General features: G+C 46.2%; 1 protein-coding gene and 1 non-coding gene across 8 annotated transcripts in view; one reads left to right on the top strand and one right to left on the bottom strand.

Moving 5' to 3' along the window:
- Window positions 1-25,449, bottom strand: part of CDH3 (cadherin 3) — a 117,251-nt gene that overhangs the window by 40,656 nt on the left and 51,146 nt on the right. For 5 of the 7 annotated variants that reach the window (XM_010814403.4, XM_010814404.4, XM_024977933.2 and 2 more), the window contains one exon: window positions 4,159-4,279. In XM_010814403.4, the coding sequence (XP_010812705.1) occupies window positions 4,159-4,279 (121 nt within the window). Of the gene's footprint in view, window positions 1-4,158; window positions 4,280-4,490; window positions 4,612-5,001; window positions 5,374-25,449 lie in introns of those variants that run through there. The other 2 variants (XM_010814405.4, NM_001244605.1) reach the window with 2 other exon arrangements.
- Window positions 9,375-9,447, top strand: TRNAG-UCC (transfer RNA glycine (anticodon UCC)). Its single transcript has one exon. It is a non-coding gene; the product is annotated as a tRNA-Gly (tRNA).

Genomic DNA, 25,449 nt, shown 5'->3' with positions numbered 1-25,449 from the left:
AGAGAAGTGGCATCTGAGGTGCTGATAATGCTGTTTCTTAATGTGTATGCTATAGGGACACGGGTGTTTTAAGTGTGATGTTCAGTTACAGTGGTTCTTTGAATGGAGATGGTTCAGCCTCAGGACAGAGGACTCCACTGCTTTGGGGAGGATGCCACTGCTCTGGGGAAAGAGGACCTTCTCTCTCTCCTCCTCCATCATCCTCCAAACACTCTGCAGAGCTATCGTTTCCTAGAAATTCAAGCTTGTGGTAGGCCATGCCTTCCTCACACAGCAGGGAGGTGAGGGCACCCTGCACGGGTAACCTAGGAACAGAGTGTGTGAAGAGGTGGGAAGGGAGACTAAAGGTTTGAGACCTGCTCCCCAGGCACCAGCTAACGGTGATGAACGTCAGGCTCTGCAACCAACCCTACTTGGCTGCTGAGCTAGGAAGGCAAGCCAGGTAGGCTAGAAGCCCCAGTTCCCAACTATTCATTCCACAGAGGCAGATTTATTGGACACCATGGAATCCCCTTGGGTGTAAACCCTGGCCTTACTGCTGACTTCCCTGGAGACCTCTTGCCAAGTTTCTTACCCTCATTTTACAGATGAGGGGGAGATATCACCACCTTTATGGTAAGGCACTTATAAGCATAAAAAATAACTAATCTTAGACAGTTAGCTCCTCCACGGCAGAGTCTTAGTTTTGTTCATTTTTTTAGCCATAGTTCAAGAGTACTGCCTGATACATGCAGCTGTTAAATACATGTTTACTGAAAAAATAACATGTAAATAGAGGGCCTAGCCCATAACGGCAGCTCCAAAACAAAAGGCGATTTTTATACAAGTTGAAATAAGCAAAACCATCTTGACGTTAACTCCTGCTCAGCCAGATTTATTACTGAACTTTGAAGTTTTCTACCAGAGCTAATGAGGGTTAGCTTTAATCTTACCCAATGCTGACTAAGGGTGAGTTGAACTTGTGCAGGGGCCATAATGAAGTACTGGATTTCTTTTACTGTAATTAAGCTGCTTCTCTCAACCATTCACCATGAAGAATGTATAGACCACTTGAAGTCACTCACTTTTAATCACTACACCAATACCACACAACCTCCTTCTTCCCACATTACCTTTGTCTTTGCTTTTAGACCACACTTGAAGGCAGGCAGACTCCAGAATGTGGGGTTGGGGCAGGGGAATATTCCTGCTCTACCTCCTTCCAGATTAACCTCTCACTCTTGGTCTCTGTAAGCCTGGCTTCATCTGACCCAAGCCCCCATCACTAGGACACTTGAGAGACTGCATTCAAGCTGATTTCCTCTGCAGGTGTGTCTCTGGAAAACTATGATGAAAAGGAATAAATGATTAAGTCCTCTTGAGGTAGAAGGCTACTGTTGGTGGGATTTGGTGCTCCAACATTGCACTTCATTTCATCCACCTCCCACTTTCCAGTGGTTTAAAAAAACACAAACATTCTAGGAAACTTGGGAGTCAGAAACCTCCATTCAAGACCTATTGAGTCACTGCAGAGATGACTTTGGTGAAGTCACAACCACTGAAGTTTCATCTGTAAAATGGGCAGAACTTCACAAGATTGTCATAACTTTTGCAAATACCTTCTGGGACCTATAAATACCAGGTCCTGGGCATAGACCTAGAAGTGAAAGTCATATCTGTGACCCTCAAGGAAGCTCAAGAGTTTAGCCTAGGGAATTGAATCCATTAAGCTGTTCCTATGTTTCTCCACCTCTAAAACCTCCAGCAAGATTGAGATACAGTTTCTGAAGTCCCAGCTCTGGGATTAAGAGCTCAAGTTGTTTAAATGTACCTCACCAGCTTCAAGAGAATGTCAGGAGGATAAAGCAAGCTCAGAGTTGTGCAAATGCTTTGAAGAGGAAAGTGCACATACAAACAAGGTATTAATTATATCAGATAATGTCTTTGAGCTCAACTTCATAGACACCTGTGAAGTTCATAACCCGGGGGCAAACAACAGGGGCAATTGTTCCTTGGCTATAGGGAAACTGTTGTCTGCTTGGCCAAACTTGAGAGTTTGTATGTACCCTCAGGTCAACTCTTTTAACATGGCGGGAGCCAGGCTGGGGCTCCCACATATTGAGGATAGGGAGCTGGTATGGAGGAAGGGAGGTAGAAAAGGTATCAGCTGTTGAGGACTAAAAGAAGAAATACGACTTTTTTGCTTCAGAGTTCCAATTTATTGGACAAATTGGGCCCAGAAACTTGCTTTTACTTAAAAAGAAGGCAGCATCCCATTTCATGGGAAGACTCCCCTAAGAACTCGGCACGTTGCAGGGAGCTCTGCTCAAGGTTAGCCAAGCACGTTAACCCACCTTTTATTTTATAACCCAGGTGTGCTCCTGGCCTGAACCCACCATTTTTACAACCATAAACCAGACATCCGAGAAAGCAGAATTTTCTCAAAAGGTTTAACATGACTGACGTCACTGAGAAGCAAGTACTTGGCAACCGGACCGTGAAATAGAAAACCTGATCACCACTTCCCCACAACAATCTCAAGCTTAGTGAAGTGACAGTTAATCTGATATTTCTTCCTTCAGTAAGAAAGATAAGGTGCAGACTACAGTCAAAGCCATAGCCTGCTCTCCCAGAGTATAGCTGGAGAACTTGACAATGAGGGGGAGGGGGTACAGATTTGGCAGAAGTCTGGTTAGCAATAAAGCTTCCTCAGGGAGCCGGAATTGGATTTGGGGCCCTGCCCAAGTTAACATTTTTACAGGTTGGCTGAGCTGCAGTTTGTTAGCCAGTCAGTAATAAACCCATGTGCAAGAATTTAAAGTTTATGAGGCATGGCCTCTTAATGCTTCTCCTCAGCTCCCTGCAGCCAAGAGTTTAAGGAGCTTGGCCTAGCCTGGGTGTTAATTGTTTTGTCAATCTGCAGAGTTATTTGGGGGGGGGGGGGCGGGGAAAAGGAAAAAAGGCTTCCACAGACTGTAGGCACCCAATCCTCTTTTTTTTTTTTTTTTAATTTTTTTTTTTCCAATCCTCTTTTGAAGAGACAAAGGAGAGCCTTTCTATCCCCTAGCCATCCCCACATTCAAGCTCTGGGAATCCGTACCTGGGGTGAAGGGTAGGCTGATGTGGGAATCAGAAAAATGCTAGGTGGCACGGGTTTTTAAATTGCTTTGAAATTTTTAACTGTAGATCCCCTACCCAGAAAAATCCACACAGAAACTCTTAAACAACTTTACAGGTTAAGGATCCTCTGGACCCCACCCAAGGATCCTGGGATACACTTGTTTAAGAAGTTGGGTTTGAGCGGTTGGAGGAGCCCCCACTGTCTTGGATGGAGGGAAAGAGGCCACCATCTGCCCCTCAGTTGCCTGAGTTTCATAACACAGTGGTTCTGCTCATCAGAGTACCCCCCATCCACCTCAAGTTTTTGAACTTCAGGTGGTGGTGGGGGGCAAGTAATTGTGAGATCAAAAATGAGCTTTGATTCCTCATCCGCCTACAGATGGAGACTTTCCGGCTTCTGGATCTCCACTCCCTCAAGTACCCTAACATTCCAGTCCCGAGACACTGGGGGCCAGGGGTGTCCCCAGGGTGTAATGGCCCCAGTTCAGGTGTGCCAGGCCCAGTTTCCAGGCAGGCTGCAGGGGCGCAGGCCCTCCGGGAAGGGCAGGGTTAAGAGTGCATTCCAGCTGCCGGGGGAGAAGGGGGGCGAGGGGAGGGAGCGCGAAGAAGAGAAACAGACCGGGTCTGTCTGTCGGAGACACAAAGCACGGTACACAAAGGGGGCCCTAGAAGGGCGAAGGGGGCTGCCCGGGGCACGGCTCATCCCCACACCTGCGCGGGGGCTGGGGAGGAATGTGGACGGCGCATTCCTCCACTGGGGCCAGCAGGGGAGAGCTTCCTATGTCCGGGCGGGGAGAGTAGCCCAGCCGCCCCGCACCGTGAAGGAGGGGGGCAAGGTAAGCCGCCGCAGAGGGACAAGGAGGGGCTGGACGTCAGAGGGCTCTACGCTCTCCGGCCTTTCCCTTCGGCCGCCCACCCCTCTTCAAGTCCCCGGGATGCTGTCTGCGCCTCCCCCACACCTGAGGCGGCGCCAGGAGTTCCCCGCGGCAGCCTGGACACCCCACGTGCGGCCCCCGCTCCGCAGTTCCACAGGCGGGCCCAATGGTGGGGGGTCCTTACCTTTTCCCAGCGCCTGGCCCGGCTCCAGCTCCGCGCCTCGCGCCTCCAAGGTCACTTCAGCTTCCCCGAAGCCTGCCCGGCACGGTTCCGAGGCCGCGCGCGGCAGCCAGTAAACCTGTGCCTGAGGGAAGGAGGGAAAGAGGGAGGCTGGGTCATAGGCGTGCCCGGCCCTGCAAACCCATCCCGGGGAGTCCTCACAGGCTGTCCCGGACAACCCTGGCCCCACGGAGCCCAGCCCCGCGCTCTCCCGGACGCCACCGCCGCGTGCGGACCCCTCCCGCCAGCCCTCTGAGGAGCGTTCCGGCCGGGGTCAGGGCAAGGCAATGGAGTACCTGGAGTAGGAGAAAGAAGCGCAGGAGGAGGGACGCGAGAGGCCCACCACGGAGCCCCATGGCTGGAGAAAGAGGGGTGAAAAGCTGCCGCAAAAGCGGGCTAGTGCTCCGCTAAGCTCAGCGTGAGCCGTCGAGAACCGCGGCCCGCGGGAGCCGGAGGGAGGGGGCCAGGTGAGCGCAGGTAGGTGCTGATTGGTCCAGCGCCGAAAGATCCCGCCCTCTCGCAGGTGGGGCCGTGGTTGGCGCGGTGGAGGCACCCAAGACCCCCACCCCCCCACCCCCCCACCTCGTGCGCGCGCGCGCGCACGCACACACACACACACACACACTGTCTTTACACACACATACTGTCTTTACACACACACAGTCTCTACACAGACACACACACACACACACAGTCTTCTCCCGTTCCCTCCTGCGTTCTCTTGGCTTTTCTGGAATGCCTCCCGGCAGGGACCCAGGCCCTGTCTTGCAGCTTCTGAGTTCGAGAGGGGAAAAAACCCCAACCCACCCCCTCCTCAGCCTTCGCAGCACGGGAAGAAAAAGGTCTCTGTGCCTTGCGGCTAGAGTGGGAAAAAGAAGTGGAGATGCATCTGAACCCGGCTGGAAACAGAGGCGCCGCGTTCATGCTTGCCTGAGGCGCTCTGTTACCCAAAGCTTTGATGGAGGCCGGGTGTGTCCGTCCCACACCCGGCGACAGCGGGGGCGCGCGGGGGGTGGTACCTCCTGCCTCTTTCCAACCTCCCACGTCAGCCTGCTCCCAGGTCTCCAGGGTTTAAAACTGGCAGCGAGGTCACCAGGGACCGTTACAAAATCTGCTACAACTCACGGAAGACTCATTACTTCCCTGGCACAGCCGAACAAATGGAGGCTGGGAGAGAAGATCCCAGAGTTCGAAGCCGTGGTGACACCAAAAGGTGCGAGGCAGAGAGGTGGTTGTTAATCCCAGCATCTCAGGCAACCTCCCCCCCCCCCCCCCACGTCAGATACATAATTAACAACTTCTCAACTTGTGAAAACGCAAATAAAGGCATTTTTTAAATCGCGACTGTTTTTATTGGTCTGCAGTACTGAGTATAATCTAAGTGAAAAATGCTGGCTGCGCGGAGCAGCCTTTCCGTGAACCTCCCTTCAAAACAGCTCTTCTGCATCCTTCCCGGGAGCAGACGGCGGAGCTGGGCGGAATTCGTCTCTCGACTGCATACCCAAAGTGCCCTTCCCCTGGCGACACGCAAATGGGCCATGGGCCCTGAAACGGTCCTGACTCAGTCGCTCCACAGTGCACGCCGTCTCCGCACCGAGCTGAGCTTTCCCGGCCAGTCCCAGCCTCTTGTTCCCGGAGCCCTTCCCACTTTCCTTAGCTGTCTTGAGAATTTCAGGCTGAATCCTCATCCCTTTTCTCTCTTCTCCCCATTTCACATTCAGAGGTTTGAGGAAGAGACTGCAGTCTCTAAGTATAGATTTTTTTTTTTTTTGGCCCTCAAAGGCTAACCTGGAAGCCTGCCTGTCTTTACCACCAGGCCTGCAGCGAAGAGGTCGGTTTGCGCTGTGACGGTGGGAGTTCTCTTTCAAAACGATCTTTGGCTCTGGGGGCGCACCGCCTGCGCTTAAGCCGGGATTCCACCACTTATTAGCGTGGTGGCCTCAGGCTAGTCAAATAACACCTCTGAGCCTCAGTTTTGCATGCCTCTAGTGGGGCTATTGTGCTAACTGGTCTCTAAAATCCTAGGATTGAATGAATTAATGCAAATAGAAGAGGATTAAGTTAATTAACACGTTTAAAATGCTAAACTCAGCACTTGGCATAGAGCAAGTGCCCAAACGTTGCCTGATATTATAGCTTTAGGATCCAGCTCACTGGTCCCCTTCCTTTGCCTCACGAGCCGTTTCTCTCTGTAGTACCCTCAGGTTCCCCAAACTAAGAGAATAAGAAACGCTGTAATCCTTCAAGTTCACGACTGCTGGTAAAGCGAGCAATTGCATCTGGTATCAGGGGAGCGCTCGGTTATCGGGCCTGTGGTCCCGGCAGCTGGTGGCTGGGGAGGGCCACGTGCGGTTAAAACCCAAATCCATCTGCTGAGCACCAGCCCCCGTTGCCTCGCGCCTCTCTCTCCCGTAGGGGTCGCTTTCCGTGCCCGAGGGGAGGTTAGATACCCGAGCAGAGGCTTTTCCAGGCGGCGCCGGCCCTAGACTGTACCCGGGGGGCCCCGCCTACCCTCGCCTCGCAGGTATCCCCGCGCCCGCCAGGAACCAGATGAAGCCATTAGGCGGACAGTTAAACACCAACGAGCGTCGGGATACAGGCCCTAATTAAGTAAACACCCGACTGGAGGGCTGTTGAGCGCGCTCATTTCCGTCTCCTTCCAGAGCACTCAGCATTCCGGGCGGGGGAGAGGTGGGGAGCGGAGAAGCTGAGAGTCAGCTCTTCTGCCTGCACCATGGACCACACTGCTGGCTTCCCTGTAGCTCCCCTAGCCGTCCGTTCGTTCATTCAATTAAGAGATACTTGCTGACGGCCTGCTGTGTGCCAAGCACTGGAGATACAACACTGAATGAAACAAACACACCCGCAACCTTGGAGCTTCCATTCCAGATTGTGAGGAAAATAAGTAAATATATATATACATATTTATATACCTATATAGGAAAATAAGTATAAATATATAGAGAGGAAAATAATATACTTATAAGGAAAATAAATATATAGCATGTTAGTCGGTATGTGCTATGCAGTAAAGAACAGAATCAGTTCAGTTCAGTTGCTCAGTTGTGTCTGACTCTTTGCGACACCATGAATTGCAGCACGCCAGGCCTCCCGGTCCATCACCAACTCCCGGAGTTCACTCAGACTCACGTCCATTGAGTCAGTGATGCCATCCAGCCATCTCATCCTCTGTCGTCCCCCTTCTCCTCCTGCCCCCAATCCCTCCCAGCATCAGAGTCTTTTCCAATGAGTCAACTCTTCGCATGAGGTGGCCAAAGTACTGGAGTTTCAGCTTTAGCATCATTCCTTCCAAAGAAATCCCAGGGCTGATCTCCTTCAGAATGGACTGGCTGGATCTCCTTGCAGTCCAAGGGACTCTCAAGAGTCTTCTCCAACACCACAGTTCAAAAGCATCAATTCTTTGGCGCTCAGCCTTCTTCACAGTCCAACTCTCACATCCATACATGACCACAGGAAAAACCATAGCCTTGACTAGACGAACCTTTGTTGGCAAAGTAATGTCTCTGCTTTTGAATATGCTATCTAGGTTGGTCATAACTTTCCTTCCAAGGAGTAAGCGTCTTTTAATTTCATGGCTGCAGTCACCAACTGCAGTGATTTTGGAGCCCCCCAAAATAAAGTCTGACACTGTTTCCACTGTTTCCCCATCTATTTCCCATGAAGTGATGGGACTGGATGCCATTATCTTCGTTTTCTGAATGTTGAGTTTTAAGCCAACTTTTTCACTCTCCACTTTCACCTTCATCAAGAGGCTTTTTAGTTCCTCCTCACTTTCTGCCATAAGGGTGGTGTCATCTGCATATCTGAGGTTATTGATATTTCTCCTGGCAATCTTGATTCCAGCTTGTGTTTCTTCCAGTCCAGAATGGGAAGTGCCAATTCACGGGACAGAAGGCAGAGTTGAAAACTATGAATAATGTGATACGGAAGGTGGTTTTAGGTCAGGATCTAGCAGGAGACAGAATCCAGCCACATGTTGATTGAAGTCTTAGTGAAGGGACTTGAGGAACGGGCAGGGTTCAGGGGTGTTGAAGGTCCGGAGACAGTAGCAGCAGAAAGGCAGCTACAACTTGGAGGGCTGGATGGCAAAGGGAGGAAATGCTGTCACTGGGAGTCAGGGGTTGGGGCTGGGGGAGCTGGAGTGTGGAGGACCACCCCCTCAAGTGGAGCTGCGGTCTGGGAGGGACAGGACACTTGCTCAGAGCAGAGCAGGGAGGATGTGTGTGTGGTGGGGGGAAACAACCCAACGTCTCTCTCCTTTCACCTTTCATCTTCTGGCATTGCCTCCCAAGGACCAAACCCACGCAGAAGCCTGAGGGCAAGAAAGCAAGAGAAAGGCAGAAAATGGAGGAGGGGCTGATAAGCAATGGGGAAAAAGCCCAGAGTCCTCCTTGAGGAATACAGACCTTAAGGCAGCGGGGAGCAAATTACACCAGGATAGCTGAAGCACGAGGATTGAACGAGGGAATACATACAGATGAGAATTAATTAATATTTTAAAAACACTAAATTCAGCACTTGGCACAGAGCAAGTGCCCAGGTATTGCTTAGTAGTATTTCCAAGCAGAGAAAATAAGGTGAAAGGACCTGGACCTGAGGCAGGAGATTACTTCGGACAGGGTAAAAAAAAAAACAAACAAAAAAAACAAACCAGTGTGGCTGGAGTGGAGTGAGCTAGTAGGAAATGAGTCAGATTTGGGAGGGTGAGGAGCAAATCTTATAGAGCCTCCTAGGCTATTGTAAGAATTTTAGCTTTTCTCTGAGAAGGAAAGGAGGAAGGCCCAGGAGGGTGTGAGCAGAAGAGAGCTGAAAAGACTATAGGACATGAGGGCAGAAGCAGTGAGGTCAGATGGGATTCCACTGCAGTCAGTCAGGCAAAAACTGAAATGGCTTGGTTCAGGGTGCTCCTTGTGGAAAGGGTAAAAAAATTATCAGATTTTTAAAAATTAATTAATTTTTAATTGAAGGATAATTGCTTTACAGAATTTTGTTGTTTACTGTCTTTAAAAAAAAGAAAAAAACAGAAAATAAAAAGTACTGGTGAAGAAGTGAAGAAATCGAAACACTTGTGCACTGTCGTAGGAATGTACAATGGTAGAACCACCATGAAAAATAGTAAAGTAGTTACTTAAAAAATTAAAAATTGAATTACTGGGACTTCCCTGGTGGTCCAGTGGCTAAGACGCTGCACTTCCAATTCAGGGGGCCTGGGTTTGATCCCCAATCAGGGAACTAGATCCCATGTTACATGTCACAACAAAGACCCGGCACAGGCAAATAAATAGATATTTAAAAAATATAATTGCTGTATGATCAAGCAATTCCATATCTAGCTGCTACTGCTTAGTCGCTTCAGTCATGTCCAATTCTGTGCGACCCTATGGACTGTAGCCCGCCAGGCTCCTCTCTGTCTATGGAATTCTGCAGGCAAGAATACTGGAGTAGGTTGCCATGCCCTGCTCCAGGAGATCTTCCCAACCGGGATTGAACCAGGGTCTCCTGCATTGCAGGTGGATTCTTTACCAGTCAGTCATTAGGGAAGCCCTTCCACTTCTAGGTATAACCCCAAAAGAACTGAGTGCAGGGACTGTAACAGATATTTCTACATCCACATTCACAGCAGCGTTATTTACAACAGTCAAGAGGCAGAAGCAACCCAAAAGTCCATCAACAGATGAATGGACAAACAAAATGCTTAACAGGTACAGAGTTTCAGCTTTGCAAGATAGAAAGAGTTCTGAGGATGGATGATAGTGATGGGTACCCAAAAACGTGAATGTACTTAATGCCAATGAACTGTATGTTATGTGTAGTTTACCACAATTTTCAAAAGTTACTTTAAAAAAAGTGATCAGACTCTGCATGTATCTTGAAGGTATTGCCAATGAGATTGGCTAAAGGATTGGATGGGGGTGTGAGACAGAGCAGGTCAAGGATGACTCCCAGGTCTGGGGCTTGAGCAACCAGCAGGATGCCAATGCCATTTCCTGAGATGGGTAAGGCATGTGTAGTGGACACTGTCAGGGTGCTCTCAGGTCCCCTGGGATCCCTTTGATGGCTTCTGAATGCCCCCTGTTTGGCTTCTGTGTGCTGATGCTCCCAGGAGCCTGAACATGTGAAGAGCTAGAGGCTTGCCCTTTAGTTACTGGGATCCCCTTTCCCTTGCAAGGAAGTGCCCAGGAGTTTACTTTCCCAGCCCTTAGCCAATAACCAACTGGTGCTGGAGTGTGGAAGCCGAGTGCCCCCACCCCTAAACTCCCAGGGGTAACTTACATCCAGCGTTCGTTCCCCTGCTGGATCAGGATGAAGCTACTCTCCAGGGGCTTGGTCTGAAATCACACCCTTACTTGGCTTCTTGCCCTCTTTATCCTGTTCCTCCACTCCTTCACCAGTTCCTCCTGGGAGCCCTTCCATATTTAATAAGTCCTGCAGGGTTGGCTTCTTGGAATCTCATTGTAGGCAGAGCAAGTTTGGGATTGGGGGAAGATCAGGACATCAGATTGGGGCATGTTTAGAGGTGCCCAGTGGCGGCATGTTGAGGAGGCTTGTGGTGGGATACACAGGTCCAGGGGAGACATCTGGCCCAGGATATACCTTTGTCACAATGAAAAAGCATCAATTTGTGGAGAAAGACTTGCCCAAGTGGAACCCTGAACCTCAGGAGCTTCCCATCTTGGCTAGAGCACAGCCTTCTTCGGCACAGATATTTGCTCTGTCCCTGATACCCTCCACCCAGACAGGGCTGAGATTCTCACTCATTTTGCTCTTTCATAAAGAAGTACACTTTCCCTGTGTTTCTTGTATGCATTTCACATTTAAATACATGCTACTTACTGCCTTGTGGGATCTCTGGCATTATTCCTTTCCTTTACTCAGACACTCTCTTTCTGCCTCACTGTCCACTATCTCTTTCCCCTTCCTTGAAAGCTCCTGAGGTCAGGGATCAGGACACTCAGAATATCACTTCTGTAGATTTCCCCACAGCACACTACCAGCCAACTGCCTGTGGCATTTAAGTTAGGGTTGGAAGACATACATTTGAATCTTGCCTCTGAAAATGTCTGGGTGATCTGGGATGAGCTATTTAATCTCTCAGTCCTCTGGAATGAGTAATTCCTACTTGGTGGGTGATGGTGAGAATTATCCCAAACTGAACTGACCTTCCCCTGCAAACCTGCCCCTCCCACAATCTTTCCATCTCAGCAACTGCATCCTTTCAGCGGCTCAGCATGAGCTGTCTTTCAGGTTCTAACTCATCCTCTACCACTTGTTCACCCTGCTTTTCCAGTGCTGGCCTCCCTGTGGTTCTCTGAACACACCAAGCGTGGGCCTTTACACGGTGCTTCTCTCTGCCTGGATCACCCTTCCCCAGATGGCCACCTGCCTCTCTCCCTCATCCCTTCAGGTCTCTGCTCAGATGTGAACCCTCTGAGAAGCCTTCCCTGACCTCCCTGCATAGAGAGCCCTCTCCCATTATCCTCCTCCCTTTTTACCCTGCTTTATTATTTTTTTCATAGCACTTACTACACCCTAATCTATAGGGTGTGATAATATATTAGTACATATATAATTTTTTTAAGAGGTAACAGTAGTGCTTAAGAGCAAGGACTCTGGAGTGATGCTGTCTGGCTTTTAATCATTAATTCAGCTCTTCTGAGTTGTGAGACCTTGGCCAAGTGACTCTCAACTCCCTTGTGCCTCAGTACCCTCATCTGTAAAATGGGGTAAGCAAAATAATACCTTCCTCACAGGTTATGAGTTAATATTTGTAAAGCAAGTTGGAAGACAGTAAACGTTAAGTATTCATTATACTGTATTGATTGCCACTCTCCCCTCACTTAGTGTATCCTCCCGAGGCAGGGATTTTTGTGTTTGTTCATTGCTGTACCTCCTGGACACAGAACAGGCTGGCGTAAAACAGATACTAAAATATGTATTGACTGAGTGAAATCAACAAGATAATAACTGCTAGGCATCTGGCAGGGTGCTGGATGCAGAGTAGATGCAAAATCAATGTAGGTTCCCCGACCTGCCTCACAGAGTTGATGTGAAATCCAATGAGCTAACAGAGGGGGAAGTGTTTTGCAAAGTGTCATACAAATAATACAAGTCATAATAAAATGAACTACTATCATTTCCTGAGCACACTCTGGATTCAGATATTAAGTATTTTCATGCATTATTTCATTCTCATCCTTCCAACTCTACACACTATTTCATATTACATATTCCCTTTTCATGGTGGGTGGGGGGGAACTGAGGTGAAATCCCTTGCCCAGGGCCACACAGCTGGGAAGGACAGAGGCAAAGCCACGGTGCAATCCAGTTCTGTCTCACTCTAAAACTCATTCCCTGAATCAGTTGCCAACCTGCTATCCATCAATGTTTGCTGAAAGAATGAATCTGAGGAGCAGGTCTTTAGTATATTAGGAAGAATCCCATGATATCCGATCTTTTCTCTTAAGAACCTCTTAAACATATTTGCCTCCGGTCCAAGGTTAAATTCTGAGTCCTCCAAGAAATATTTAGAAGGAGCTTTTCTGCCCATTTTTGGTAGCAAAATTCCCAGAGCTCCACTCCCACATAGCACACTTACAGGGATATGTCCCAAAGACATAGCGTGTTCTGCAGTCTTTTCTAGGAAGTATCCTTAAAATTGGGTGAGGTCCTATTTCCTGCTCCTCCCTCCCCTGCCCAGTGCCCCATACAAATGCTTCCACAGTCTTACTTCTTTGTGTTTCTTCCAGAGCTTTCTGGGACCCTCTGTTCTCCCTAGTGATATCTCTGGCCAGCTTCCCCATTTATCACTTCTAAATCCTTAAAGGTCCTGAGGCAGCTGATGCCCAGCCAGAAACCTGATCCACATACCTTCCCTTTCCCTGAATCTCTGGCAGGGTTCTGCTGCCTTCGGCACTGGTGAATGTGAGTCAAGACCTGAGCTGTCAGTTTCCAGAAATCAGAGGCCAAGCATTTATGTATGCATGTACATTGAAGGCATGGAATTGATTAATCAATAAGCACTCATGAAGCCCTGAATCCCTGTGGTTGGCTAAGGTCTAGAGCCTTTAAGATGTGTTCAATTCAGTTCAGTTCAGTCACTCAGTCATGTCTGACTCTTTGCGACCCCATGAACTGCAGCACGCCAGGCCTCCCTGTCTAGCACCAACTCCCGGAGTTTACTCAAACTCAAATCCATCGAGTCGGGGTTACCATCCAACCATCTCATCCTCTGTTGTCCCCTTCTCCTCCTGCCTTCAATCTTTCCCAGCATCAGGGTCTTTTCCAAGGAGTCAGTTCTTTACATCAGGTGGCCAAAGTATTGGAGTATTAGGAGGCCCCAAAAGACCTTAGAGAAAATATTAACAACAAAATAATGACAATCTGTTCTCAGAGTCATGCTTCATCCTTCCCTTGAAAGGCAGGGATGACCTCTGCAGATGGGGTTTCCCAGGCTCACGTGAGAGATACTGATTCAGCCAATAGGAGGCACTAGAGGGGGACTGGAGGGTGGGACAAAGGGAAAAGCCAGGGTATTCCTGCTCCTTCAGCTGTCTTGACATGGCTGTATCTAAGCTACAGCTACAGTTCCTGCTGTGGGTCCAGGTTCGGCCAGACTCTGGGCTCCAGAAACACCACCATTTCCCTCTCTTCCCCCTGCTAAGGGGTCGAAGACTTCTTGCTGCCTAATCTCTAGGTTGTTTCACTGCCTCCTGTTGGCTTCTCAGCCTCTCCATCACCTCTGCATTAAGTTCCCTCTGCTTTAAATATGCACAGTGGTTTGTCTTCCTGATTGGATCTTGACTGACAGAATAGTTAAAACTTACCCAGTACTTACACCGCTTGGAGCACAGACACTGCTCCAAATGCATGATGTAAATTAACTTATTTAATTTAATTGTCTGAGGCATCATTGTATTTTACAGATGAGAAAACTGAGGCAGAGAGAGTTTGACCTACCCTAGTGAGATACCAAATCTGGATGTGTATCAAAAACTAATTGCCCAGGAAGAGGTGGGCTTCCCTGGTGGCTCCTTGCCAATGCAGGAGACACGGTTCGATCCCTGATCTGGGAAGATCCCACATGCCATGGACCAACTAAGCCTGTGCACCACAACTTCTGAGCCTGTGCTCTAGAGCCCAGAGCCGCAACTACTGAAGTCCGTGCTCTGCAACAAGAGAAGCCTCTGCAATGAGAGGCCCACACACTCCAACTAGAGCAGCCCCCAATTACTGCAACTAGAGAAAAACCTACGTAGCAATGAAGACATAGCACAGCCAAAAATAAATAAATAAACAAATTAAAAAAAAACCAAAAAACAGAGGAGGTGATAGATGCCATTCTAGCCCTACTCAATTGGATTCATCAGCCCATGAGGCCCAGGAATCTGGAGACTTATTAACAAGCTCCCTAGGAGATTCTGATTACACTAACCCAGCACCCCTCCATGAACTGGTACTCAGGAAACCCTGACCTCATTTGGTGATGAGGACACTAAGATCCAGATCAGTCGTACAGCAAGCTCTGTGGCAGACAAAAACACCGCCAAGGACAGCGCTTTCTGCTACTTCCACTGCCTTCTCCTTCAAGGTCACATGGCTGGTCCTGATGTTTGCACTTGCTCTCCCTGGAGCCATCTGAAGGCACTTCTTATTAGAAATGTTTTGGAAAATTCAGTATACAAACAGATGTGTATGCAGGACTGCTGAGGTTAATCAGTATTTGGGAAGAGAAACAGGGAGGTGGTTTAATTCACTTAATCTCTTTTTTTCAGTTTTTTCTGAATCACTTCAGGGAGATAGTTACCCCTCCCTTCATTCTACCTTCCCCATTCTGACTGACTGTGGTCAGGCCAAGAATCTGTATTTTTCAGCAGGGGCCCAAAGTGATCAGCCAATTAGAAAAATACAGTCAAAATTCAAAATGTTCAGGGACTTCCCTGGTGGTTCAGTGGTTAAGAATCTGCCACGCAATGCAGGGGAAGTGGGTTTAATCCCTGGTTGGGGAACTAAGATCCCACACGCCGCAGAGCAACTAGGCCCAAGCAGCACAACTACGGAGCCTCAGAGCTGCAACTACTGGCAACTATGGAGCCTGAGCACTGCAACAAAAGACCCTGCATGCTACAACCAAGACCCGATGCAGCAAATAAATACGAAAAAAAAAAAATTAAAATCCCGAATGTCCAGAGTCTGAACAGACTTCTGCAACAGCGTCAGCCCCACAGGGTTGAATTGTCGCTTTTCCCCCTACGCCACTGCCATATTCTCAGCACCATCAACAGTGCCTGTCACACAGCAGGTACTGAATGATATTTTTTTGCATTTAAAAAATATTTTCTGTACAGCTATTCACTGATCTTCACGATGGACAAAGCAGATATCAGAGTCCTCATTTTATGGAAAATGAAACTGAGTTCAGAGAGATGAGGTGACTTTCCAGGTCACACAATAAATGAAAGGTGTCAGAAGCTCTCTCCATGAAATTATTTCTTCCCAGCTGATGGTGGTGAGAAGGGACACAGGCAGAAGAATGCAAATATGAACACAGAATGAGTTACCATTCACTGATAGAGGTCAAATTAACTCAATAAGGATAAGAAGTTCTATTACTTATCACTGTAAAAGGTGATTAGAGATTCAAAGATTCCAAGGGATACACAAGTCCCTCTATCATTGGACTCAACTTTCCTGTCATTAAATTCAAGCAGTCCTCACTTATCTGCTATATTGATAACAGTAACCTGACCACTCCCGTTCCTTATGGTTAAATGCTAAGCACTCTATACATCTTATTCCATTCAACCCTGTCATCTCTCTCACCTGGACCATTGCAGTAGCTTTTCTTGGTTACCCTCCCATCTCTTTTCACCACTACTGTCAGACTGATCGTTTACAACTGCCAAGCCTGATCACTTTGCATCTATGATTAAAATCCCAAAATGCCTCTCCACGCTGCACTGTCAAGGGCTTGTTTGGTTTAGTCTCCACCTACCTTTCCATTCGTTACATTCAAGAAATATTTACTATGTGTCAGATGCTATTCTGAGCACTGAGGATGCAATGGTGAATAAAATAGACTTAATCTTTTATTCTCATGGACTCTAATAAAAATGTAGAGAACAAACAAGATAATTACAGACTATTGAAAGTGCTAAGAAAGAAAAAAAGCAATAAGATAGTCACTAGGGAAGCTCATTTTTGATAGAATGTCAAGGTAGACACTCTGAGGAAGCAGCAGTGAAGCTAAGACCAAGACTGAGAAGGAGTCAGTCATAGAAAAGCTGAGAGGAAGTACTCCAGGTGGAGGGAACAGCATGTGGAAAGGTAGGCAACTGCTAGAAACCAGGAACACAGAAGTCAGTGTGGCTGAAGCAGTGAGTCTTCAGAGAAAGGGAGATGAGGCTGGAAACAGGTGAGAGTCACAGATCATATAGGGTTCTAGAGCCACGAGTAGTCTGACTTTTACTCCAGAATAAAAAGAACGCTACTGAAGAATCTTAAGCAGAGGAGGGATATGGCCTGATTCATATTTTATAACAATCCTCCTGGCTGCTCTATGAAAATGAGAATTGGGACAGGGGGAATGGAAGTAAGAGAAAAGAGAGGGGGCTGGTGCTATGTCCAGATGAGAGATGTCAGACCTGGCAAGGACTACTGCCGAGGAGACAAAGGAAAATGGTCTGATTCTCAACAGAGTGTGGGGTAAAAGTCACAAGACTTGGTGATAGACTGATTCTGAGGCTGAAGAAAGGAGGAATCAAGGCCTTCTCTTAGGTTTGGGGCTTAGATAGATAATAGTGGAATTATTGCAGAAGAATCGGGTGCTAGAGGAATCAAGAGTTCCATCTGGACCATGAAGTTGGAGGAGCCATGAGCTAGCTGAGTGCAGACATCGACTTGGTCATGGGCTATTTGTATGTGGTGCTAAGAGGTTAGGCTGGGTCAGAGTACAAATGTGGGTATCTCCAAACATGATGCTTAAAGGTATTGGATGAGCCCCGAGACACACTGACATTCGAGGGCTAAGTGGAGGAGGAGGGACTAAGACTAATCAAAGGAAAACCAGAAGATTGAAATCAACAGAAGTAAGATTCAGAAAAAAAGTGATAGGCTGGGTCAAAGGCTGCTGAGAGGCTATGAAGGATGTGGTCAGAGATGTGTCCATTAAATTTAGCTGTTTGAGGTCACTGGGAGAAGAGTTTCACTGGAGAATCAACCCAGAAACCAGACTGGATTAAACAGAAGAGGTGAGAAAGCATGTACAGTCTTGACATTTCTTTTCAAATTTTCTTTTAACAGGAGTTAGGAAGTGGGGTATAGCTGCAGGTGTGCATGGAGTCAAGTGAGGGTGGTTGCTGTTTTAAGATTTTTTTATGTGGACCATTTTTAAAGTCTTTATAGAATTTGTTACAATACTGCTTCTGTTTTAAGTTTTTTTTGGGGGATGTGAGGCATGTGGGATCTTAGCTCCTCCACCAGGGTTGAACCCACACCCCCCACACTGGTAGGTGAAGCCTCAACCACTGGACCACCAGGGAGTCCCTGTTGTTGTTTCTAATGGAATTTACTAGAGCCATTTTCTCCAAACTTCAGTCATTGAAGAACCCTCTGTTTTGGTCCCATCCTTATACCATGGGTACTCTATACTTAAAATTTTTCTTAAAATCATCTCACTTTTAATTTAAACAAATTTACCTTGAACACTTATTTAAGAAGCAATTACTACAGTACATCAAATGGGAAACCAATATCTCTTGCCATAAACAAAAGGTAACTGATGTGAAAATCAGTACAATGAAAATAAAGCACAATGTCAGTAAACTAAGTGGTTATTATTGCTTGCTGAGGACTGATCCTGGGACCAGCTCTGTTTGAAAAGGGAAATCATGAAGTGTTAGACATTAAAGACATATTAACATCAAAGGGAAACTTTCTCCTCAAAGGACTGAAAGAGAATTGAAAGGAAAATAATTGTTTCTCTGTGTGATTTAAAATCACCTACTACCAGACCTAACCTCTAGGAAACACCTATTAGAACACTTCCTTTTTTAATTAAGATATAACCTGGACTTAGGTGAGTGCACAAATCTTAAATGTAGAGCTTGATGAATTTTTACATACGCATATACCAACGTAATCACCACTCAGCTCAAGACATAGAATTGTCCAGCAAAAAAAAAAAAAGAATTGTCCAGCAAGGCCAGGGCCAGGCTTAAAGCATAATAGAAAAAGGCTGTGTCCTCGCGGCATTGCCAGTTGTTCCTCCTGGTACACCTGGTGCCTAGTACAGTGCTAGGACATAGGAGGCAGTCTGTCTCTTTTTAGCTTATTTATCTATATATTTTTTTTTCTGTAAGCATTCTATAGTGAAAGCTGCTTACTCACGTCCAATTCTTTGTGACCCCGTGGACTACACAGTCCATGGAATTCTTCAGGTCAGAATACTGGAGTGGGTAGCCTTTCCCTTCTCCAGGGGATCTTCCCAACCCAGGGATAGAACCCAGGTCTCCCACATTGCAGGTGGATTCTTTACCAGCTGAGCCACAAGGGAAGTCCAAGAGTACTGGAGTGGGTAGCTTATCCCTTCCCTAGTGGATCTTCCCGACCCAGGAATTGAACCAGGGTCTCCTGCATCGGAGGCAGATTCTTTACCAACTGAACTATGAGGGAATGCTGCAAGTATTCTATAAAGAATATGTATTATTTGTGATTTAAAAACCAGTCTTATCTGAACTCTGATTTTCCAGAGGGTCTAATTCAGAATCTGAACTCCAATTTTCAAGAGGGTCTAATGTAGAATCTGAACTCTAATTTTCTAGAGGGTCTAATCCAGAACCTATCAGTCAAAATCTATCAGAGCAACATCATTTCTCCCTCTGGATATAAAACCCAGCCTGAGAAGACAGAAGTGTCCAAACAGAAAGAACAATTCTGTTTGAGATGCAGATGATTTCTCCTGCTTCCCCATTTCCACCTGGTCCCCCACTAACCTGTGTTTTTGCTTTCACACCCTCATACACAATAGCTGAGAACACCAAAGCCGATTTGTCTGCTCTCCTCAATAAAATAGTGACAGCAAGACAAGTAAGTCTTTAAAAATTTAAAGAGCCTGATAAGTCCTCCATTCAGCATCTGCCGCAGAAGGAAACGGCCTCTGGCATATGCCTCTTGTGCTCCCCCCTTCCCCAGACACCTCCTGTCCAAACACCTCTCTCCATGGCTTATCCTCAGCTGCTTGCAGGAGGGTGCTAGGCCCCTTGCTGGGGGAGTTGGAGGAAGGGGAACCCCCTTAAATTCAGAGGAGTGAAACTAAGAATTGTTCTTCAAGCATGTTAGGGATCAAAGCCTGAGATCTGAAGCTTTGGCAAGAAGACAGCCATCTGCGGGCCTGGGTGGGCCCCAGCTGGGGGGCCCTGGATAGCAGTGCCAGGTGCTATCCACACCCAGCTAAGCCTGCTTGTGGCAAGGCAGGTGTCAGGACTGGCCCAGGAAGGCTACATCCCTTAGCAGATGCTGCAGGAAAGGAAGCATTCAGAACCACTGTGATTAAATTAATATAGGAACTGGGGCAGGGAGTCCGGTAGTTAAGAAAGAGGAAGAGGAAAACAGTTACCAAACCAAATTAACCCATGTTGCCATTTTAACTTCTTTGCTTCTAGTGTTTTTCCTATGTATAACTTAAAAAAAAAATGATACTAGTATCCTTTTAGCATAATAAGAAGAACATTGTGATTAAAACCAAGATCCTTCTTGATTCCTACTTAGGCATTCCCATCTCCGCCTTCAAAGAGGCCAAAACTCTGAGGTGCCTTCCTCTGCAAAACTGGAGCCTATTATACAGAGTGAAGTAAGCCAGAAAGAAAAACACCAATACAGTATACTAACACATATATATGGAATTTAGAAAGATGGTAACAATAACCCTGTATATGAGACAGCAAAAGAGACACTGATGTATAGAACAGTCTTTTGGACTCTTTGGGAGAGGGAGAGGTGGGATGATTTGGGAGAATGGCATTGAAATATGTATAATATCATATATTAAACGAGTCTCCAGTCCAGGTTCGATGCACGATACTGGATGCTTGGGGCTGGTGCACTGGGACGACCCAGAGGGATGGTATGGGGAGGGAGGAGGGAGGAGGGTTCAGGATGGGGAACACATGTATACCTGTGGCAGATTCATTTTGATATATGGCAAAACCAATACAATATTGTAAAGTTAAATAAAATAAAATTAAAAAAATAAAAAATACTTTTATATAAATGTCATAGTCCTATAACTTGCTTTTTCCAGATGATCATATCTTTTTGAGTATTATCCAAGTTGTTATTGTTCAGTCACTCAGCCGTGCCTGACTCTTTGCGACCCCCATGGACTGCAGCACGCCAGGCTTCCCTGTCCTTCACCGTCTCCCAGAGCTTGCTCAAACTCATGTCCCTTGAATCAGTGATACCATCCAACCATCTCATCCTCTGTCATCCCCTTCTCCTCCTGCTCTCAATCTTTTCCAGCACAGGGTCTTTTCTAGTGAGTTGGCTCTTCGCATCAGGTGGCCAAGGTATATCCAAGTTGATACACATGAAATTTACTGTTGTTGCCTTCAGCATGTATATAACCCTTATGTTGCTGGTAAGCATAACACAGGCCAACACTTAATAGCATTCCTCTCTACCACAAACTATTCCAAGTATATTAACCCCTTGAATTCTTTTGAGACCTAGGAAGACAGAGGGAGAAGTCAAATAAATTTCTTGTCACACAGCTGCTAAGTGGCAGGGTGGGATCTGATGCCTAAGTCTGAGGTTGAAGTTGACTCTTACCCACTACACCATCCAACCTGTATCTGTGTCGATTCCTAGTTTTTGATCGTGCAAATGAGGTCCCAACATTGGATCAGTTAGGCACTGCTGGGTATCCAACCATTCCTAAAATGTAGTCTCCTAAAGCAGTAACAGTTTGCTATTTCTCATGGTTCCGTGGGTGGACAAGATGGTTCTTCTGGTCTTACCTGGACTGACTTAGTGGCTGTGGTCAGCTGGCAGCTTGGCAGGCTGGCCCACAATGGCCTCACCCTCATGTCTGGAGCCTCAGGTAGGATGTCTGGCCCTCTCCTTCCAGCCAGACTTTGTCATGTGATGGTAGAAATGTTCCAAGAAAGTAAGGGCAGAAGGTCCCTGAGATCTAGCTCAGAACCTGGCAATAATCACTTCTGTTGCATTCTGTTGGTTAAAGTGAGTCATGAGACCAGCTCAAATTCAAAAGATGGGAAAAGAGACCCCACCTTTTGATAGGAGGGACTGCAGAGAATTTGTGGCCATTTTTAATCCATTAAAGCAACCATCTTTATATGTATTCCTGGTGTGCAGGGAGTATGCATCTCTGGGTTGTGTACCAAGAAGACGTAGTGCTGGAACAACATAATTCAACTTCAATTCTTTAACTAGTCGAAGAGTTTTTTTGTTTTTTTATTTTTTACTGATATATAATTCATATACCATAATATTCACCATTTTTAAGTGCAGAATTCAAGAGTTTCTATGTTGTGCAACCATCACTATTATGTAATTCCAGAATATTTTTATTAACCCAAAAAGAAATCCCTAACTCATTTGCAGTCAGTCCCCATACCTCCCTCCTCAGCCTCTGGCAAGCGTCTAAGCATTTAACTGTTTTGGACATTTCATAGAAATAGAATTATACAATATGTAACCTTTCATGTCTGGCTTCTTTGAGCATAATGGTTTCAAAGGTCATTCACACTGTAGCATGTATCCGGATGTCATTCCTTTTTTTGGCTGAATAATATTCCACTGTGTTGATTAACTACATTTTATTCAACCATTCATCAGTTGATGGACATCTCTGTTGTTTCTATTTTTATGCTACCAAGAATAACACTGCTAAGAACATTGATACACAAGTATTTACACAGGTACATTTCAGTTCTCTTAGATATATATACCTCAGAATGGAATTCCTGGGTCATATGGTAATTCTATGTTTAACTTTGTGATGAACTGCAAAACCTTTGTCCACAATGGCTGGACTATTTTACATTTCTACCAGAATGAATGAAGTTTCCATTTTTTTCCATATCTTTGCCAACACTTGTTATTTTCCATGTTAAAAAAAAAATTAGCCACTTTAAAAAACAGCCATCCTAGTGGATGTGACGGAGAAGGCAATGGCACCCCACTCCAGTATTCTTGCCTGGAAAATCCCATGGACAGAGAAGCCTGGTAAGCTGTAGTCCATGGGGTTGCTAAGAGTCAGACATGACTGAGTGACTTCCCTTTCACTTTTCACTTTTATGCATTGGAGAAGGAAATGGCAACCCACTCCAGTGTTCTTGCCTGGAGAATCCCAGGGATGGGGGAGCCTGGTGGACTTCTGTCTATGGGGTCGCATAGAGTCGGACACAACTGAAGTGACTTAGCAGCAGTGGATGTGAAGTGGTATCTCATTGTGATTTTGATTTGTGGTTCCCTAATGATGTGAGAGTTGGACTGTGAAGGCGGCTGAGAGCCGAAGAATTGATGCTTTTGAACTGTGGTGTTGGAGAAGACTCTTGAGAGTCCCTTGGACTGCAAGGAGATCCAGCCAGTCCATTCTGAAGGAGATCAGCCCTGGGATTTCTTTGGAAGGAATGGTGCTAAAGCTGAAATTCCAGTACTTTGGCCACCTCATGCGAAGAGTTGACTCATTGGAAAAGACTCTGATGCTGGGAGGGATTGGGGGCAGGAGGAGAAGGGGATGACAGAGGATGAGATGGCTGGATGGCATCACTGACTCAATGGACGTGAGTCTGAGTGAACTCCGGGAGTTGGTGATGGACAGGGAGGCCTGGCGTGCTGCGATTCATGGGGTCGCATAGAGTCGGACAAGACTGAGGGACTGAACTGAACTGAACTGAACTGAATGACAAAAAAGATCTTCACGACCAAGATAATCACAATGGTGTGATCACTCACCTAGAGCCAGACATCCTGGAATGTGAAGTCAAGTGGGCCTTAGAAAGCATCACTACAAACAAAGCTAGTGAAGGTGATGGAATTCCAGTTGAGCTATTTCAAATCCTGGGAAGATGATGCTGTGAAAGTGCTGCACTCAATTTGCCAGCAAATTTGGAAAACTCAGCAGTGGCCACAGGACTGGAAAAGGTCAGTTTTCATTCCAATCCCAAAGAAAGGCAATGCCAAAGAATGCTCAAACTACCGCACAATTGCACTCATCTCACACGCTAGTAAAGTAATGCTCAAAATTCTCCAAGCCAGGCTTCACCAATACATGAAGCGTGAACTTCCAGATATTCAAGCTGATGTTAGTAAAGGCAGAGGAATCAGAGATCAAATTGCCAACATCTGCTGGATCATCAAAAAAGCAAGAGAGTTCCAGAAAAACATCTATTTCTGCTTTATTGACTATGCCAAAGCCTTTGACTGTGTGGATCACAATAAACTGGAAAATTCTTCAAGAGATGGGAATACCAGACCACCTGACCTGCCTCTAGAGAAACCTATATGTAGGTCAGGAAGCAACAGTTAGAACTGGACATGGAACAACAGACTGGTTCCAAATAGGAAAAGGAGCATGTCAAGGCTGTATATTGCCACCCTGCGTATTTAACTTATATGCAGAGTACATCATGAGAAACTCTGGGCTGGAAGAAGCACAAGCTGGAATCAAGATTGCCGGGAGAAATATCAATAACCTCAGATATGCAGATGACATCACCCTTATGGCAGAAAGTGAAGAGGAACTCAAAAGCTGCTTGATGAAAGTGAAAGAGGAGAGTGAAAAAGTTGGCTTAAAGCTCAACATTCAGAAAACTAAGATCATGGCATCTGGTCCCAACACCTCATGGGAAATAGATGGGGAAACAGTGGCAACAGTGTCAGACTTTATATTTTTGGGCTCCAAAATCACTGCAGATGGTGACTGCAGCCATGAAATTAAGAGACGCTTACTCCTTGGAAGGAAAGTTATGACCAACCTAAATAGCATATTCAAAAGCAGAGACATTACTTTGCCAACAAAGGTTCATCTAGTCAAGGCTATGGTTTTTCCAGTGGTCATGTATGGATGTGAGAGTTGGACTGTGAAGAAAGCTGAGTGCCAAGGAATGGATGCTTTTGAACTGTGGTGTTGGAGAAGACTCTGGAGAGTCCCTTGGACTGCAAGGAGATACAACCAGTCCATTCTGAAGGAGATCAGCCCTGGGATTTCTTTGATGCTAAAGCTGAAATTCCAGTACTTTGGCCACCTCATGCGAAGAGTTGACTCATTGGAAAAGACTCTGATGCTGGGAGGGATTGGGGGCAAGAGGAGAAGGGGACACCAGAGGATGAGATGGCTGGATGGCATCACCGACTCGACGGACATGAGTTTGGGTGAACTTCGGGAGTTGGTGATGGACAGGGAGGCCTGGCATGCTGCGTTTCATGGGGTCGCAAAGAGTCGGGCACAACTGAGCGACTGAACTGAACTGAACTGAATGACTAGTGATGGTAAGCATTTTTTCATGTGTTTGTTGGCCACTTGAATATCTTAGAGACAGATCTATTCAAATCCTTTGTCCATTATTAAAATGGGTGCTTGTCTTTTTATTGTTGAGTTGTAAGAGTTCTCTAAATATTCTGGATACTAGACCCTAATTCAAATACTTGAATTATTTGGTGTTCAAATACTTTCTCTGTGGGATGTCTGTTCATTTTCACAATAGTATCCTTTAAAGAACAAAAGTTTTTATTTTGATGAAATCCAATTTATCTATTGTTTCTTTGGTTGCTCATGCTTTTGGTGTTGCATCTAAAAAATTGTTACCTAATCCAAGATTATGAAGATTTACACCTATGTCTTCTAAGAGTTTTATAGCTTTAGCTCTTACATTTAGGCTTTCAATTCAGTTTAATTTTGCTTTTGAGGATGGTGTGAGATAAGAGTCCAGCTTCATTCTTTTAGATATCCTGTTGTCCCAGTACCATTTGTGGAAAAGATTATTCTTTCTCCGCTGGGACCCTTGTTGAAAACCAGCTGCTACCATTACAATACCAAGTAGTAAGAATGACAGCATCCTTGCCTTGTTCCTGGTTTGGGAACAGTTCTATTGTTTCACCATTAAGTTTGGTTTCATGTTGGTAGGGAGATACGTCAAGAACAGGAATTTCCCTTTAATTCTGATTTACTAATGTTTAATCATAAATAAGAATTTTATCACCTACTTTTTCATG

The sequence above is a fragment of the Bos taurus genome, chromosome 18 (assembly GCF_002263795.3).
Source record: "Bos taurus isolate L1 Dominette 01449 registration number 42190680 breed Hereford chromosome 18, ARS-UCD2.0, whole genome shotgun sequence".
In the NCBI taxonomy this organism is placed as follows: domain Eukaryota; kingdom Metazoa; phylum Chordata; class Mammalia; order Artiodactyla; family Bovidae; genus Bos; species Bos taurus.
The sequence above is the reverse complement of the archived record's forward strand: the minus strand, read 5'-3'. Positions and strand labels throughout refer to the sequence as shown.